An 18,120-nucleotide genomic window follows, 5' to 3' on the forward strand; every position below is an offset into this window, starting at 1 on the left:
AGTGCTCCTCGTGTCCTACTGTATCGCCTCAGCTTAGCTATGTATACAGCAAGGTATTTGATAAATAACAAATAGAGTGCTAAAGGGGCTCCGCAAAACTGTTTTTCTTGTCTTCACTTAAATTTGAGATTTATGGGGCCCTGTGTGAAATAGATTAGCTTGCGTGCTCGCAGCATAACTGCAGCACTTTGGAGCAAAAGGTGACCCTTAGGTAAAATGGACAAATATACCAAAAATATTAGTTACAGTTGCGTATATTATAGACTTTTTTAAAGCCATGTCAGCCACTTTTTATGTCTTCTACTTATAACCTTTATTTGTACGGCTTCAAATATTCTTTGTTTACCAAGTCACTCCGTAACATCTTTTTTCTGCTTCTAGCATTTATTAAAGATTCTCTTACTGTGCAGGAGTTACTCTTTAATAGTAACAGTGTAATTAAGACTATATACAATAATTGTGCTCTATAGGACTGCTTTTAGCAGTAAAAAATATACCCTTCCTTACAACATCAGAAGCTGCATGGTGTTCTGTCTGCACAAGTGATGCTGCCGTAGCTCCCACCTGTGGAGTTGAACAATTACAGCAGGGGAAAAACTTAGGGTGGAAACACCCTGGCAATGAATCACTCCTTCTTCCAGTACTGCAATTTCCAATTCCCAGTCGAGCATAAGTCCAGTTGCTGGAACACAGGAAACTCGTAAGCGATAGCTTGGCCTAAACACTGCTTTAGATTATACTAGAAGACAGAATTATTTTACACACAGAAAATGCATTGAAGGGTACTCATCCAAGCTACGGAATTTTCTGCCAGAAAAGATCTTGTGCACTGCAAAAAAATCTTTGGAGGACTCAAACCGGCTTCTTACAACTGCAACACAAATTGCCCTTACCCTGCTTGCTTTGCAGTCACAGCTCAATCCCAGGGAAGATATTTCACGTTCACTGCATTAGCAGAAACCTCTGCCAGAGGTTCCCTTCCCACAAATACCACTGTGGCACGAGTTTTACTGATGTTTGACAAATTAAAAGATGATGATTATTAACATATTTTAAAACGGTTTAGTCACTCATCTCTTTGAGACTTTTAAAAAGAAATGGTAGTGTAGGTACAAAAGGAAAGTGAGATTTTAAAGGAATTTGCTCATAATATAATAGAAGATACTGATTGTCGATTTTTCATTTTAAATAGTTCTGTAGAAAAATAGTTAATAAATGTTTATAATCAACCATGTTATTTATCAGTTGCAGTTAAAGTTCTGTTAAAGCCCGTATCTCATAGATGATACAATGTCAAACTGACGTAACAATTTATGTCGTTGATTATGATATTCCATACTTACATAGAACACATATAAAATGTTCCAAGTGAATGGTAAAAAAGTCAGGATTTCCCAAATCAAAATTGAAAATTTAAAAAGAAAACAAATGCAAACTGTACCTGTTTGTTACCCTGTTTTACCCCTGAATGCACCTCTGTTTAGTAGAGGTTATGTACTGCAGAGAATACAATTCAATCATGGCTGTGCAGCAGTAGGACTTCCCATCTTCTTCCATGCTTTTCTTCAATATTAAACACACACGCATAAAAAATGGATGACCAACTCTGCATACAAATCAAATATTTTTTATTTTTATTTTGGAGGCATTTACATTTTAAATAGTTCAGTAGAAAAATAGTTAAAACATGTTTATAATCAACCATATTATTTATCAGTTGCAGTTAAAGTTCTGTTAAAGCCCTTATCTCATAGATGATACAATGTCAAACTGACGTAACAATTTATGTTGTTGATTATGATATTCCATACTTACATAGAACACATATAATGTGTTCCAAGTGAATGGTAAAAAAGTCAGGATTTCCCAAATCAAAATTAAAAATTGAAAAAGAAAACAAATGCAAACTGTACCTGTTTGTGACCACAGTATATCATTTACTAATTTTTTACCCCTGAATGCACCTCTATTTAGTAGAGGTTATGTACTGCAGAGAATACAATTCAATCATGGCTGTGCAGCAGTAGGACTTCCCATCTTCTTCCATGATTTTCTTCAATATCAAACACACGCGCATAAAAAATCGATGACCAACTCTGCATACAAATCAATTTTTTTTTATTTTTATTTTGGAGATTTTGATTTTTATCACATCTTGATTTGTCACACTTTTCTTCAATATTAAACACACACGCATAAAAAATGGATGACCAACTCTGCATACAAATCAAATATTTTTTATTTTTATTTTGGAGGCATTTGATTTTTATCACATCTTGATTTGTCACACAACAGCATATCTTTTAAGTATTAACTTTTCAGTATTACATGACCTTGAGTAAATCAAGAACTCTTTTTTTTTTTTTTTCTTTCTTGCAATGAGAACGACATGCATCAAAGAATTCAGCTGTTTTACTGGTTTCTGTAGTTGCTAAGTGGTTTCATGGAGATCTTTGTTTGCATTGAAGCATCTGCCACTGTGCTGAAGATTATGATCCTCATGAAAGCAGTTATCTGGTTCAGACACAAGCTGAACATTCACACTATGGTCTGACTCTTCAACACATTAAAAGCTATTGTATTGGAAATTCAGTCACAGGTAGGAGTTTCAAGAGAAACATATTCTTTGATGTGAAAGCTATTTAGTTGTTGGGGGACCTCAACTCCAGGGAACTGCCTTCCAGTCCTGAAGTTCTTAAAAGGGCTTTACAAAGCACATCAGAAGATGGAATCAGTTAACAAAGACATTGTTCTCCTTTAACTAATAGTTGTATAAGCATTTGGCTAGCACAGATGACATTTGTGTTTTTAATTTTTATACCTGTAAAATAAAAATGCTACATAACCTCAGCTTCTATGAAGTTCTCATGATTCTAGGGTAATTCATGGCACAGGTCTCAAATAACCTTTGAACTCCAGACCCTGTTCTAGGTTTAGTCTTTAAGTACCCAAGTCTCTCAGAAGCTTTCTGGAAGCATTTATCACCTTCTCACAAGTGAAGAACTTTGCAGCCAGCAATGCAAGAACGGAAGGGTCTGTTGTTGTGGACCAGGGATAATCATAGGGGACCTGCCCCTGCCTTTGATCAGACATGTAACAGAAATAGAGAGACCTGAGGTTCTAGTCGGTCTGTCTGAGTAGAGAATGGGACTCCAGCTTACCCTCTTCCATCTGAGCACACCAAAATGAAATTTCTGATTCTAGTTCTGCCTGTTTGTGTTACAGCGTGTGAAAAGCTATGACTTTGCAAGAGCACCAGGGATTTCAGTAGAGCTATCCTGATTGAGCCAGCTGAACCTAGAAGCCTAGGAAGAATTCCAAGCACCTACTGTCCTTACCAAATCAACGTGTACCCACAAGCAGGTTATTTAACTTCCTTCCCCAACCCTCAGAAGCTTTCTGGAAGCATTTTTCACCTCCTCTTTGCAGCCAGCAATGCGAGAGCGAAAGGGTCTGTTGTTGTGGACCAGGGATAATCATAGGGGACCTGCCCCTGCCTTTGATCAGACATGTAACAGAAATAGAGAGACCTGAGGTTCTAGTTGGTCTGTCTAGTTGGTACTCTGGGATTACTCTTTCTGTTTGTCAATAAATTTCTAATATTAAAGCACAAGCAGTCAGGAGTAGAGAATGGGACTCCAGCTTACCCTCTTCCATCTGAGCACACCAAAATGAAATTTCTGATTCTAGTTCTGCCTGTTTGTGTTACAGCGTGTGAAAAGCTATGACTTTGCAAGAGCACCAGGGATTTCAGTAGAGCTATCCTGATTGAGCCAGCTGAACCTAGAAGCCTAGGAAGAATTCCAAGCACCTACTGTCCTTACCAAATCAACGTGTACCCACAAGCAGGTTATTTAACTTCCTTCCCCAACCTATTAACTGAACTGTAGGAACAGTCAATCATGCTTACTAGCTCTAATGTGAGGTCCACTTCTAGGAGCGTTGATACCAAAGGAAGACATTTCTACATTAATACTGCAGATGATACAAATTTGGCAACTACGCTTATTAAAAGTTTAAGGAAGGAAGTAAATGGGAAGGGTTAAAGCATATTCCTTCTTCTGGCTGCATTAGCCCTCTGTGTTATTTTTGCCTTTCTTTTCTTTTTAAGGTGCTCTCACTTCCATTATGTGGCATCTTCAAAGCAAATGTGCCACTACAAGGCATCACAGTTCATTCTCTGCTTGTTTCTATGGATACACAGAGGGCATGCCTATAAAGCAAAATAAAGAGATACTTCGTTCTAGAAAAGGCGCAACTAAGGTGGTTTTCGTGAAGGCAGAATGAGTAGTAATATCACTACATGCTAGTAAACTGAACAAAAGCTTTGCTTTCCTTGAAGGATTAGCAGTCAGGATGAAACATCCTGCCATGTTTTCACTGCAGGTGGTTAGGAGTGCTAATTATTAAAGCAAAGTCACATATGTCCAATTCCATGATCTCCTCATTCTGCTGTGTAGACATAGCCTTGAAACTTTCTTGCAAAAATACTGCTGGACAGTCACATATGTCCAATTCCACGATCTCCTCATTCTGCTGTGTAGACATAGCCTTGAAACTTTCTTGCAAAAATACTGATAGACCTTTCAAAGCACCATCCTTACAGCTGAATCACTGGGGTAGAAGTCTTTCTGCCAGAAGAGCGCATAGTATGTCAGAGACTAAAGCCATTCATTCCACCCAGCAAGAAACAACTGGGTCTGTAAAATATTCAGACATTAGAATGAGACAGTGCAATATCAGATTGTCATTAGCAGTTGTTCCAGTATTTTGATCTTACAGGGATAGACATCATACTGATGCACACTGGAAAATAAAAAATGTTCAGAAGACGAGAAGAAGCTCATTTACATTCAAAGGTAAATGTTGTCACAGTCACCATCTTGCTTATTCTTAGTGAAGAAGCTCATTTACATTGTCACAGTCACCATCTTGCTTATTCTTAGTTATAGACACCTTATATCCAGACAACAATGTAAAATCTGAAACTTGCTTTTCCCACAAAACTACTCTCAACACTGCTATGATTAACTGTAAATGATTACCTATGTATTTCCAGTCTGAATTTGGGTTATTCTTCCACATAAATGTAAAGAAAAGGGTCAGCATCGTGGCATCAAGGAAGAGGAACTGACTTGTTTCTCTGAAGGAAATCTGGAAGCAGATAACAGAACTGCTAATGATGCTGCAATGCAGTGGTTTATCTCTAGGATAAATTCTCCCATAATTTACTTTTTCAAGACAGTCATTTATCTTTTGCTGCAAATAAGTCAGACTACCTGACTTGCCTGACCTCTCGGGTACAACCTAGAGAGAGACTGATCTCATGGCGTTTTAAGTTCGATCTCTTTGAGAAAACAGTACACAAATGGCCTTCTGTACCAATTATAAAGGTGAGTTGCAAAACAGACTTTTACCGTTGCATTCTGCCTTGGTTTAGCCTGGTGTGTCACCCAACTACCCTAATTCTTCACAACTGAAAAACTCTTTAACAGTAACAGTTCTTGCACATTTGAAAAATGCCATCAGTCATTTTTATAGCAGTTGATTTCACAGTTTCTAGGGCACCTTATATCCTTCATAAGTCATAGCCATCATCCAGAAACGTGTGAAATTCAGAGCTGAGGCAGCAATGAAAGTAAAAGGTCAACCTACACGACAGAACAACTCAAGCTATTGATAAAGGTATACTGTAAAAATAAATTGAAAGCACACAGTGATTGCTAACTTTTGACTTCAATCAGGGTTGTCTGTAGTTGTAGCATTCAGCAATTCTCTTGCACTTCTCATATTGAAATAGTTGTGCAAGCTTAAGCAATTAGTCTTCAAAAAAGGTTTGTGCAGCCTCCTATATGTTATCTTTAATTTGTAGGAGGAAAAAGGTGTGGTAGACAGGTCGAGGTTTGGTCCTTCAAATGCGTTTATGTTCCTAGCTGCTTTTTGGTTTCAGGTTTTGTGACTTACCTCTGATGTCTTTTAAAGAATAGCTTAGTCAGAATGAATTGTAAATTGTGGAGCCATGGGCAAAGGGGATCTATGAAGTTTTCCTTAATCTCCAACAGCTCAGTTAATGTATAAACAGAAATTCTGTGGTGCAGTGATTTCTTAGAGAATGAAGAAATTCTGAGAGCTGACGGCACCCCAAAGAAAGGTTGTAGAAGTCATCAGTGCTGTGGCTTTCTTCTTCTTTCTTATTCCTGTCAGTAGAGGAAGATATCTGAACTACAACGAGAAAGTAAGTAAATCTCAAAGGAACAGGTAGAAAAAGACAGTCAGATGATAGACACACAGAAGTTTTGAGAGATTTTTTTTTTTTTAGAGGTCAAAAAATGGTATTTTGTTGTAGTGAGAAGTCTTTATACTACATTCAACGTGAGAATACAATGCCTGGTGGAGGCCAGTTCTACTATTCTTGTTCTAATAACCACAAAAATCTAGGGTGCTTAGATGTGTTTCTTTTTCCTGGATTTCAAGAGAGGTCTGTGTTGCTTTTGCAGCAGCACACCCTCCATGCTTAGAATATAATTAAATATTTCTCCCGTGTTGAAGCACCACTGTTGGGCTAAGATAAGAATTAGTTCTAGACTTGGTCACCCAGTGTGTGTGAGGTGATTCCTGAAAAACCCCGTTCTACAAACTTCACCTACCAATTCAGTGCCATCGTGTGACTGATGATGTTCTGGTCTGAGGACTGTACAAAGCTCTGTGGTGACTTCCCAGAGCCTTATTTCAATTCTCTAGGAGTTACCTATATTGGAGTTAAAGCTCTCGTCAGTCAAAGAAACCACAGATTGAAAAGGCACAGAGGTGTGAATTATCTTCTGAGGCAGAGCAATTACCTCGGTCATTGGTAAGGAAATTTACATGATCTAGTTTGTGCCAACCAGAGAGTTTTGGCTCATCTCCCACCTTCCACAAGCACTACATTTGTAGAAAATATGGTAAGTGCCAATTGCTTATGCCATTCATATATCACCTCAAGCTTCATAATAGGTTTGTACTCAGGTGTTAATAGAAATAAACTCAGCTCACGACATTCCTAGGATTTGATATTTGAGAGGCTACAGCCTCCTATGTCATCAGCCATTAACGTCATTTGACCAGGAGCTTGGAAAAATATTTTCTGTAGGCAAATGACTTTTAGTTATATCTCAAGTTAACTCTTTCAAAGAATGTGTAAAAGTCCCTGTGGTGTCCTGCGCTGCCATCTTTACTGATTACGGCAGCAGTGAATTTTTAATATATTAATTTCACCATGACGTGGTAAAAGAAAAGTACATTTTAAAATAGATATTAGTTTATGGCATTGTTTAACCATATTTGCTGTAATGCATAGGCAGACGGAACACGGGGCTACATTTCACCAGCCGCTGTGCAACCTTTAGCAGACATTTATTTACTATTTTTCCCATACTGCACAAAGGAAAGAGAATATGTAGATTTAACTGAGAAAACTGGGGAGTCTGGGGAAGGGAATAGTGTCATTGCTAATTACAGCCCTTGCAATGGGCCCAGGCTGAGAGAACATTATTTCTCTTCCTAGATGTCACCAGGGGATGGATTGTTGCCCACAGAAGTTGTTCTCACCAACCATTGCTACTGTACTTTTTCCTGAGGGATCTTTTACCATTCACCATTAGGTGTTCAGAAGTGCTTGATACCACAATTGTGTATCCTCCTGTGTGACAGGAATGGTCATAATTGTCACATTACAGGACAGGATTTTTTATGCATCATATAAGTTAATGGATGTGTATCCTTCATGTGATGGGGAATCACCTGTATATTCACCATCCGAGTGGAAAATGGGCGGAAACCACAGATTGAAAAGGCACAGAGGTGTGAATTATCTTCTGAGGCAGAGCAATTACCTCGGTCATTGGTAAGGAAATTTACATGATCTAGTTTGTGCCAACCAGAGAGTTTTGGCTCATCTCCCACCTTCCACAAGCACTACATTTGTAGAAAATATGGTAAGTGCCAATTGCTTATGCCGTTCATATATCACCTCAAGCTTCATAATAGGTTTATACTCAGGTGTTAATAGAAATAAACTCAGCTCACGACATTCCAAGGATTTGATATTTGAGAGGCTACAGCCTCCTATGTCATTAGCCATTAACGTCATTTGACCAGGAGCTTGGAAAAATATTTTCTGTAGGCAAATGACTTTTAGTTATATCTCAAGTTAACTCTTTCAAAGAATGTGTAAAAGTCCCACTGTGGTGTCCTGTGCTGCCATCTTTACTGATTAGGTCAGCAGTGAATTTTTAATATATTAATTTTACCATAATGTGGTAAAAGAAAAGTACATTTTTAAACAGATATTAGTTTATGGCATTATTTAACCATATTTGCTGTAATGCATAGGCAGATGGAACACGGGGCTACATTTCACCAGCCACTGTGCAAACTTTAGCAGACATTTATTTACTATTTTTCCCATACTGCACAAGGAAAGAGAAAATGTAGATTTAACTGAGAAAACTGGGGAGTCTGGGGAAGGGAATAGTGTCATTGCTAATTACAGCCCTTGCAATGGGCCCAGGCTGAGAGAACATTATTTCTCTTCCTAGATGTCACCAGGGAATGGATTGTTGCCCACAGAAGTTGTTCTCACCAACCATTGCTACTGTACTTTTTCCTGAGGGATCTTTTACCATTCACCATTAGGTGTTCAGAAGTGCTTGATACCACAATTGTGTATCCTCCTGTGTGACAGGAATGGTCATAATTGTCACATTACAGGACAGGACTTTTTATGCATCTTATAAGTTAATGGATGTGTATCCTTCATGTGATGGGGAATCACCTGTATATTCACCATCCGAGTGGAAAATGGGCATTAAAGAGGCTTTATAGAAGACTCCAGAAGACGCTACATGATCCTGAAAAGTTAGATAGTACTGTGTGAGATATTTGAATGGCTATATTTTAAGATAAATTATGACAATCCTAAATTCCTGAAAATGCTGACAACTTTACGGATCTGAAATAAATATTCTGCCAATAAGAAAGAGCTCTTCCTCCCTCATCATTTTGATAAACCAAATTCTGTCCTTTTCAAGTCAAAACTAACTCAAACACAACTCCAGTGATATTTCTAAGGTTTAGATATTGTTCAGATATTGTTTCAGGAGTGGATTCTTGTTCAAGAAAACTCATATACGTATGCTTAATGATAAAATGCCTGGGATGGATTAAGCATCTATTTGATTAAATTTCTTAGTTTGGTCCTATAAATGAGTTTTCTGTTTGAGATGAAGCATTCTTGTACGTTGGCAGCAGGCAAGTGAGGTGCTGGAACATCTTTGTCACTCCTGTTCTCCTGTTTTGAATTGGAATTGGGACCTTCCCACTCCAGTGCTTTCAACCTGCATCAAAGAATGTGGAAGCATCGTTTAAATGTGAACTCCTGTTTAGTCCCTGCTAGAACCATGGACCCCTCAGAGTCTAAGCCTGCCTCAAAGAAAATTTAAAGCAAAAGCTTTTTTTCCACGAGTGCACCCAGCCAATCTGGAAATATTTTTCCTAGGAGTTTTCAAAACCAATTTAGTTCACGAGTGATTTAGACTTGATTTAAAGTGAGCCTGTCAGTGGTTGTTTATAGAGAGACAAGCAGTTTAGAGAGTGCTCTCAGTGAAAGGAAACGAAATTTGTTATATCTCAAGTTAACTCTTTCAAAGAATGTGTAAAAGTCCCACTGTGGTGTCCTGTGCTGCCATCTTTACTGATTAGGTCAGCAGTGAATTTTTAATATATTAATTTTACCATAATGTGGTAAAAGAAAAGTACATTTTTAAACAGATATTAGTTTATGGCATTATTTAACCATATTTGCTGTAATGCATAGGCAGATGGAACACGGGGCTACATTTCACCAGCCACTGTGCAAACTTTAGCAGACATTTATTTACTATTTTTCCCATACTGCACAAGGAAAGAGAAAATGTAGATTGAACTGAGAAAACTGGGGAGTCTGGGGAAGGGAATAGTGTCAATTGTCCTGTGATATTTTTAAGATTATTGATGAAATAAGGTTATCATTCTGGCCACAATGAGTTTTCTGTGGATTTGGCTACTGGACAAACCTTTCAAAGGAAGATCCTAATCACCTTTACATTATCCTGGTATTTTCTAGAAAGAGATTTAACGAGTCTTTGCATGAAGTGTAATTCAACGTAAAGTTTAAACTGATAAAGTATGATGCTCCTTTCAGTTTCCAGTAATATAAAACAAAATGGCACTAGAAATAAGTAATGGTAACAACTGAATAACATCTACTATTTATTAACTGAAGAAGTGTGGGAAGCTGTTCCCTCTGACTCCCGTAGCTTTATCCCAGACAATATAGTGAGAGCACTGAAAGAAGCACAGGCTTATAGAAAGTTACACTAAGCTTTGCAGAACACCAGCACCGTATCACTAGAGTACAAATGATGTCTATGGGGGATTATCTTTTCTTTTAAAAACAGAATTAGTTTACAAGTCAAAAATCTGTGGTTAAGCACAGCTGTGGCTGTATGGTTAATGACAATGCAGTCTACTCTGCATCGTGCAAGATTTAAAAAAAAAAAAAATGTTATCAAAACCTGTGTTGGCATCCCAAAGGTGTCAATCGTACACAAAACTTCGATTTCATTAAATCAGGTCACTGATGTAGTACTGATTCAAGGAGAAGTGATTGGATTATTGACTGACCGATATGATGTCATACCATGCAAATGCCTCTTGATGATTTTCTTTCCAGTCTCCCGTCTAGAGCAAAGATCAAAGGAATATTTTAACATGGAAAATGGTAATGAAAAGTGTATCTCTTACCATTTCAGGAAGGATTATAAGAATGCCAGAGAACAGTTCATCTTCCCTACACTTTTTTTTTCATATATCATAAGGCTGGTGACCTGAGGTGATGATGCTCTAGGACTATTTTTGTCTATTCTTCTCCTTTTCTACACTGTTTCTGTCTTCTCCCATTTTCTCTTACTGTTTCTGACATTCTTCCTTCATATGATTCCGGATGATTAGGTTTTCTTCCCTATTTTCTGGAGTTTATCAGTATACGCCAGATTAAAATCTGGAGCCTTTTAAAATATATACCACACCTTCCTGATTTTCTTTTCATGGCTTATAAATCTGCATGTGAAAAGAGGCTGTAGAAAGGCAGGGGTTGGTCTCTTCTCCCAAGTTACAGGCGATGGGACAAGAGGAAACGGCCTCAAGTTGCCCCAGGGGAGGTTCAGATTGGATATTAGGAAAAATTTTTACACTGAAAGGGCTATTAAGCCTTGGACTGGGCTGCCCAGGGAAGGGGTTGAGGCACCATCCCTGGAGGTGTTCAAAAGACATAGTGCCTAGAGACATGGTTTAGTGATGGTTTTTATCAGAGTTAGGTTGATGGTTGGACTAGATGATCTTAAAGGTCCCTTCCAACTAGAAAATTCTATGATTCTATCTATATTCGCAGATAATGTAGTTTCATAGGAGTTACAGGAGTTGCAGGGCAACTTGATTAGTGCTGAGGACCCAACATCCCATTACTCATATTTCAAGGAGCTTTACTCACACTAGGCCTAGTCTTGCCCCGTGGCCTGAATGCCCCTTAGCAACTGGAGTACCTGAGGCATGAGGCAGCCTTCTGGTGCAGGTTCATCTGAAAGAAATGGAGTTCATTTACTCTTGAGACCATTCCATGATGTGAACCAAGGCATTTCAACTGGAGCCAACAAGGTGGTTTATTTCAAAACCACGCTCCGGATCTCAACTCAAACACCAATATAGACATGTAACACATTTCAGCAACACATTCCAAATTTGTTTCTAATTTTACAGCCTCAGAATTCTGATATTTTCCTTGTTTCTTTCATGCATTATTCACTTTCTCCAGCTCATGTATGTAATTATCCAGTGCCTTTTCCTTGGGGCCATTCACAGGTGTACAGCCTAGGCAAAAGGTATTGCTGTTCTGCTTTGCTGTCATCCTTCATTTGCTTCTTGCATGTATAAAGGATAGCAGGATATCGTGAAATTGTGAAATCCACTTGGGAGAAGAGAAGTCCCTGGTCATTCGAGCATTTATGTGTTTCTTGCAGCTGAGATTAATTCAGCAGAATAAGGGAGAATTTACCCTCTTCTTAACCAAGTACAGTGACAGACTGCTTTGAGAGACAACAATAAGTCATTTGGGACTTTGTATACTAATTAGTATACTAATTCTTGTTATTGGCTGTGTTGTTTTTTTCTGTGTGGTTAGCTGTTACGTTTTCAAGCTTTGTATTATTTTGTAGAACATTTAAAAAACTCTTTTCTTTGCCTCATTGGGAATCACTCTTCTTTGTTATGAGGGTCTTACGGCATCAATAGTGAAATGTTAGAACATTGCTCATCTTGATAACAATAAACTCCTCAAAATTTGTTATGAGGCCTGTTATTTTTAATCCTCTCCACAGTAGCAAAAGTAAGACTGTAAAAAGAAATGGCCAATGTTGACATATACAGCTCAATAGAAGAATGTATGAAAATCGTTTTTTTAAAGGCGAAGACTAAAGTCTCTGTATTTTGGCAGTCAGCAGCAATGTTCTGTCTTTCTTCTGTAAACAAACACATTTAATAACTAGTTTTAGAGATCATCACCATCAAATCTAGATTTCCAGGAATAATCCGGTTTATTATTGCTTTTTTAATTAGCTAAACTGTGTAATGCTGATGTTAAAATCATTGAAAGCAGGCTTCTCCATGCTCCGCAAACGAAAGCAACCCAATATCTCATTTACATTCCTCTGCTGGTGTCTGCAGCAGATCTATAAATAGAATAGGCTACACGCAGAAATTTATTATTGCAGCTGATAGCAATTTTCTTTTGCAAAGGTGTCTGGAGGCATTATTCATGAGATTGGTTCTGGTAGACTCTCCAGCTGAGATTCTGGCTCCCCAGAACTGCGGGTGGTCAGTTTAGAAACACACTAATCAACCGCCGCCCGCAAAGACTGTCACAAGACTTAACTTATTTCCCTCTTGTAGAAAATACAGGAGTTCTCTGGGCTCCAGGTTGTTTTCTCTAACCTGATTGCATGCACTTTATAAGCAGCCAACGGATTTTTAGAAATCACACGTATTCGACATTTTATCACTGAACATCCTAATGATGATGGTGTTATCTGGGGAAAAACATAATGGCTGTGCTTTGATACAGCTCCCATCGTGTCTTCTGCACATGTGACCTTATCAAGTATAAGACAGACATGTTTCTGTTCAATACTGAGGATGTGTAGTAATCACAGGAACTGACCTATCTGGCTGTCATCTAATTTCAGTCATAGAACAAGGGGAAAATCAAGTTAAGACCTTTAATGACATTGTATTTATTATAAGTGATAGATGGGAATGTCTTACACTCCTGCTTTTCCTATCTGATTTTGATTTTCCTAGCATATCTGTCATCGTGCTATCTTTGTATACTAAAAAAAAAGATAGTTCATACAAACAGAATATGCACATTTGTATTTATCACCCCTCAAGACTGATTACAACTTATTTTTTCCCTTGCTTATTCTAATATTCTTTCTATGGCTGACAATAGAAGATGTCTGAAAGTAGGGATATTATTCTGATTCAATTTCAATATAATCACTACTGTAAGTATTCATATTTCAGTTTTTCTTTATATCTTACTGTGTTGTCACAAGCTATATGCAACACCTGAATGTAGAATTGACGTTTCCATTTGCAAAGTAAACTAGTAACTTTACATTTTTTGTTTTCACTTTCTTTCTTCCTTGTCAGATATAATAGAAGAGTTGTTTTTCTGTAGCAGTTATTTTGTCTGTTATGAAAGCAGCAGCACAAATAACTAGTGAGACATTAGAAAAGTCATGAAAGGAAAGACAAAAATATAAAATTAAGCCCAAAAGAACCCGTCAACTCAAGTCAGCCATAAAGCATTCTGGCATCTCTAATACCAGTTACACAAGCAAAAAAAAAATTAAGAGAGTAAAACCAGTAGAAATATATTACAATCATAAGTCAAATGTCACTGATTTTCTGTGTGTGTAAAACTCATCCTGGTTTTTTTAAGTGCATTTTGGTACTTACACGTATTTTTTTGTTTGTTTTTAATTTAAATTTGTCAGTGATGCAGAAAATTGGTTTTGTGAATGCCCTAAACTCTACTCTGGAAAACTCTGCCAGTTTGCAACTTGTGATGAAAATCCATGTGGAAATGGTGCTACGTGTTTTCCAAAGTCCAGACGAGATGCTGTTTGCCTTTGTCCGTACGGAAGATCTGGCATCCTCTGCAGTGATGGTAAGAACCTTATCCTTCATGCGTTGGCCATGGTTTCTATCAGTCAAGACGCCGTGGTGAGAAACAAGTCAAATGCTTTGAAGGCAAAACTCTGAAAGTGACCGTCACCCCACCTGCAAAAGGCATTGGCCATAGTTTCTATCAGTCAAGAAGCCGTGGTGAGAAACAAGTCAAATGCTTTGAAGGCAAAACTGTCACCCCACCTGCAAACACAGCCCCAAATCCAGCCACAAGCCAAGAATGTCTGAGCTGAGCATCCTCCCCGTGTGGTGTACTTGTGATGAAAATCCATGTGGAAATGGTGCTACGTGTTTTCCAAAGTCCAGACGAGATGCTGTTTGCCTTTGTCCGTACGGAAGATCTGGCATCCTCTGCAGTGATGGTAAGAACCTTATCCTTCATGCGTTGGCCATGGTTTCTATCAGTCAAGACGCCGTGGTGAGAAACAAGTCAAATGCTTTGAAGGCAAAACTCTGAAAGTGACCGTCACCCCACCTGCAAACACAGCCCCAAATCCAGCCACAAGCCAAGAATGTCTGAGCTGAGCATCCTCCCCATGTGGTGCTTCATAAGATCAAAGAAGTTGAGAGTAGACAAGCTAGGAAATACCAGGTGGTGTCTGATTTTTTAGTAATTCACCTGGAGAAAAGCTGAGACAGAGATTTGATTGAGAGCTCCTTTGGAGAAAATAATTTCCCCTCTAGTTTGATTTTTCCTCTACTTAGGGAAGCATTAATTTTTACATTTTGTAAATAAAATAAAATTTGATTAATTTCTTAGGTCAGAAGGAGGAACAAATTAAAAGTTACCAAGTGCTTTGCTCTGAAACCGGAATTGGGATGAAGGGAAATTAATAAAGCTAAGTAAATAGGTCATTTTGACTAATATTATCATATGAAGGGCTTTTATTCCTCAAGTGTTGATTATAATGATTGTTCTAGGTCAGAAATTCCTGTGTGTGAACATCCAAGGTATTCTTTTCCCCTAACACTCAATGTAGCGAGAAGAGAAGACTGAAAAAAATCTGCATATAGAAAATAATCACTGGTTCTGAGCTGATTTGGGAGTGCATATGTTGTGCCTTTTAAAGTAAATATTAAGCAATGTTCAGGTTGGATCAAAGGCTACATTGCCATTTTCTTCATAGTATATACAAATTTACCTCTTAATTGAAATTTTAGTGTACAAAATTTTCAGTAGATGAACATTTATGTTTTATCCATGTTTTCAACTAACTCTGATGGTTGATAGCCAACAGCAAATATGTAGGGAGGTGTATGAAACATGTATGATACTTCCTTGGTAATCTTACTTAACTTGCAGCAGCACAAGACCTTCATGTGCTGGGGTTGGTATCTGTGGTAGCCCTTGAAATATTTCTTTTCTTCCATGCACTTCTCTAATTTGTCTTTGGGTCCATGTAAACTTGATACACAACGTCCTATGGCAAAGAGTTCCAGAGTTTAAGTGCATAGGTTGTGAAGAAGTCCTTTCATTTGTTTGCTTACATGCACCAATTGCTAATGACATTGATCCCTCAAGCTTCTGTGCTTGAGGACGTTTCAGAGTCGTTCTATGTTTTATGACTATTTCCCTGTTGACCTTCTCCATGCCTCTCCTCATTTTATATATATCCTCATTATAACCTTCCCAAAAATTATTTCTTAATAGTCCAAGTTGATTCGATTTTATATTTATCCTTATTATAACCTTCCCAAAATTATTTCTTAATAGTCCAAGTTGATTCAGTCATTTCTGGGACCCCAGCCATGTGTAGTCATCCAGGCTGCCTTTCTTTGTTCCTTCTCAGTTCCACTGCATCCTCTTCAAAATTAGGGTCCGGAGCTGACCGCAATATTCAAGATGTGATAATGGCACTGCTTTATATACTGGTGTTTGACGTTTTTCTGTTTTACTCTCTGTCCTTTTCTTAACCACTTCTGCCATTCTATTTCCTTTTACGAATACGCTGACGTTTTCATGAAACTGATTATTAAAACTCCTAACACCTCTCTCTTTGAATGCTGACGTTGAGAGCCCACAGTTCTGTGTCAAGGCTAGGACTGTTTCTGTCATCTACTTCAATTTACATCTGTCAACACTGAGTATCATCTAACGCTTTTTCCCTCTTCAATAAGGCTCTTCCATAACCCTTTGTAGTTACCTGAGTAGAAATTGAGAGTCTGAGTGAAAATTGGGGGAGTCTAAATTGAGAGAAGGTAACTTGATTCGACTACAGAGCTTTGAAAGGACAGAAAAGAATGAAATGTTACTGGGTATAAGGGGAAAAATCTGTCTGGACCAACACAGGGAAGAACACCCAGCTTCACATGACAGATTATAAATCTAGAGCAAATAAGCCCACAACATAAAAAAAATATTGAATAAGAAAAATTATTTTATTGGAGTGCGTCTGGAGAGTTTAGAAGGAATAGAAATAAGCTGAGCACAGAGAGAAGGCTTGTTAAGGTGAACTTGGCATTGAAACAAAATGAGCTGCAAAAGGCCTTTTTATCACGTGTGCTAAAACTGAACGGAGGGGAGGAAGAGCCACAGTGCAGAGAATGCTGGGCGCAGCCTTAGGGGTAGCCCTGGCAGCAGCAAAGACATACATTTGGTGAGGTATTTGAAGATAATGATAGATTGGCCTAATTACCATGGAAGAACAAGGTCAATTATATTATAAAACAGATGAAAAATGTAATTGTTTACTCTAAAAATAAAAAAACATGAGTTGCCCAGATAATAAATTTATTAGAAAGAGATAGCCCACAAAATCTAAAGTGTGAGTACATGCATTTTTAAGGAATCATCTCCCACCAAAACAGATGAAAAATTTAATTGTTTACTCTAAAAATAAAAAAAATGAGTGGCCCTGTTAATAAATTTATTAGAAGGAGATAGTCCATAAAATCTAAAGTGTGGGTACATGCATTTTTAAGGAATCATCTCCCACTTAGGATATACCTAATATTGCCTGTACTATTAAGGTTAGTAACCAAGTGCGTGCTACTTAGTAACCAAGCACATCCCAAACCAAAATGCTGGCACAACGAGTTAAAAATACATCATTTTATGGGCAATGCACAACATTCTAAAAGTGAAAAAAACACTATAGGGCTACCATAAATATGACAAACAAGGACAAATTTAAGGACAGGCAGTAACTTCTATTAAACCAACCTATATAAATATGGAAAAACAGACATTCCCCTGGGACTAACAAGGACTTTTCTTTGGTTTTGAAGCAGATGGAGCACATTGCAGTCTAAGCAGGCTGGGAACAACTGCTCTGAGTTTATCTTAGTTCCATTATGCTTGTTTCAGCCAGCAAGAAAAGCTTCCAAAAAGCATGTACATTTTCCCAAACATACATAGTAAAGTACAGTATCTCTCACTACACAACTTTCCTTGCTTTTATCACTAGATGACCATGTTATTATGACTGCAGGTTGACCATTTTATATTGAAATATCTCTCAAGAAGCTACACAGTTATGGCAGAATGGGCTGACAGGGGATGATAATATAAATTAGAAGAGAGGAGAGGCTGTGCTGATCAGGCAAAGTACCTGGCCAGACAAGTGGACTGACTAGACAACTATTTACATGTGACTGGCCCTTTTTGTCCCTCTATCCCTCTGTTTTTTCACACCTGTTCCTCCCCAAATCACCTAATTCCTTCCTCCCCATCTTTGGTTCCTCCTTTAAACGTCCCATAAGTCCTGTGCTATTCCAAAATGCTCTTCACCCGCATCCCATAATGTGCCCCATAGAATCATAGAATCATAGAATTGCCCAGGCCGGAAGGGACCTCCA

At 38.1% G+C, this 18,120-nt stretch overlaps 1 protein-coding gene across 1 annotated transcript in view; it reads left to right on the plus strand.

Moving 5' to 3' along the window:
* Positions 1 to 14,542: 14,542 nt before the first annotated feature.
* Positions 14,543 to 18,120, plus strand: part of EYS (eyes shut homolog (Drosophila)) — a 43,383-nt gene continuing 39,805 nt past the window's right edge. Inside the window, exon 1 of the mRNA XM_014936858.1 lies at positions 14,543 to 14,684. Within this exon, the coding sequence (XP_014792344.1) occupies positions 14,543 to 14,684 (142 nt within the window). The remainder of the gene's footprint in view (positions 14,685 to 18,120) is intronic.

The sequence above is a fragment of the Calidris pugnax genome, unplaced genomic scaffold, assembly GCF_001431845.1.
Source record: "Calidris pugnax isolate Ruff unplaced genomic scaffold, ASM143184v1 scaffold12, whole genome shotgun sequence".
NCBI classification, from domain to species: domain Eukaryota; kingdom Metazoa; phylum Chordata; class Aves; order Charadriiformes; family Scolopacidae; genus Calidris; species Calidris pugnax.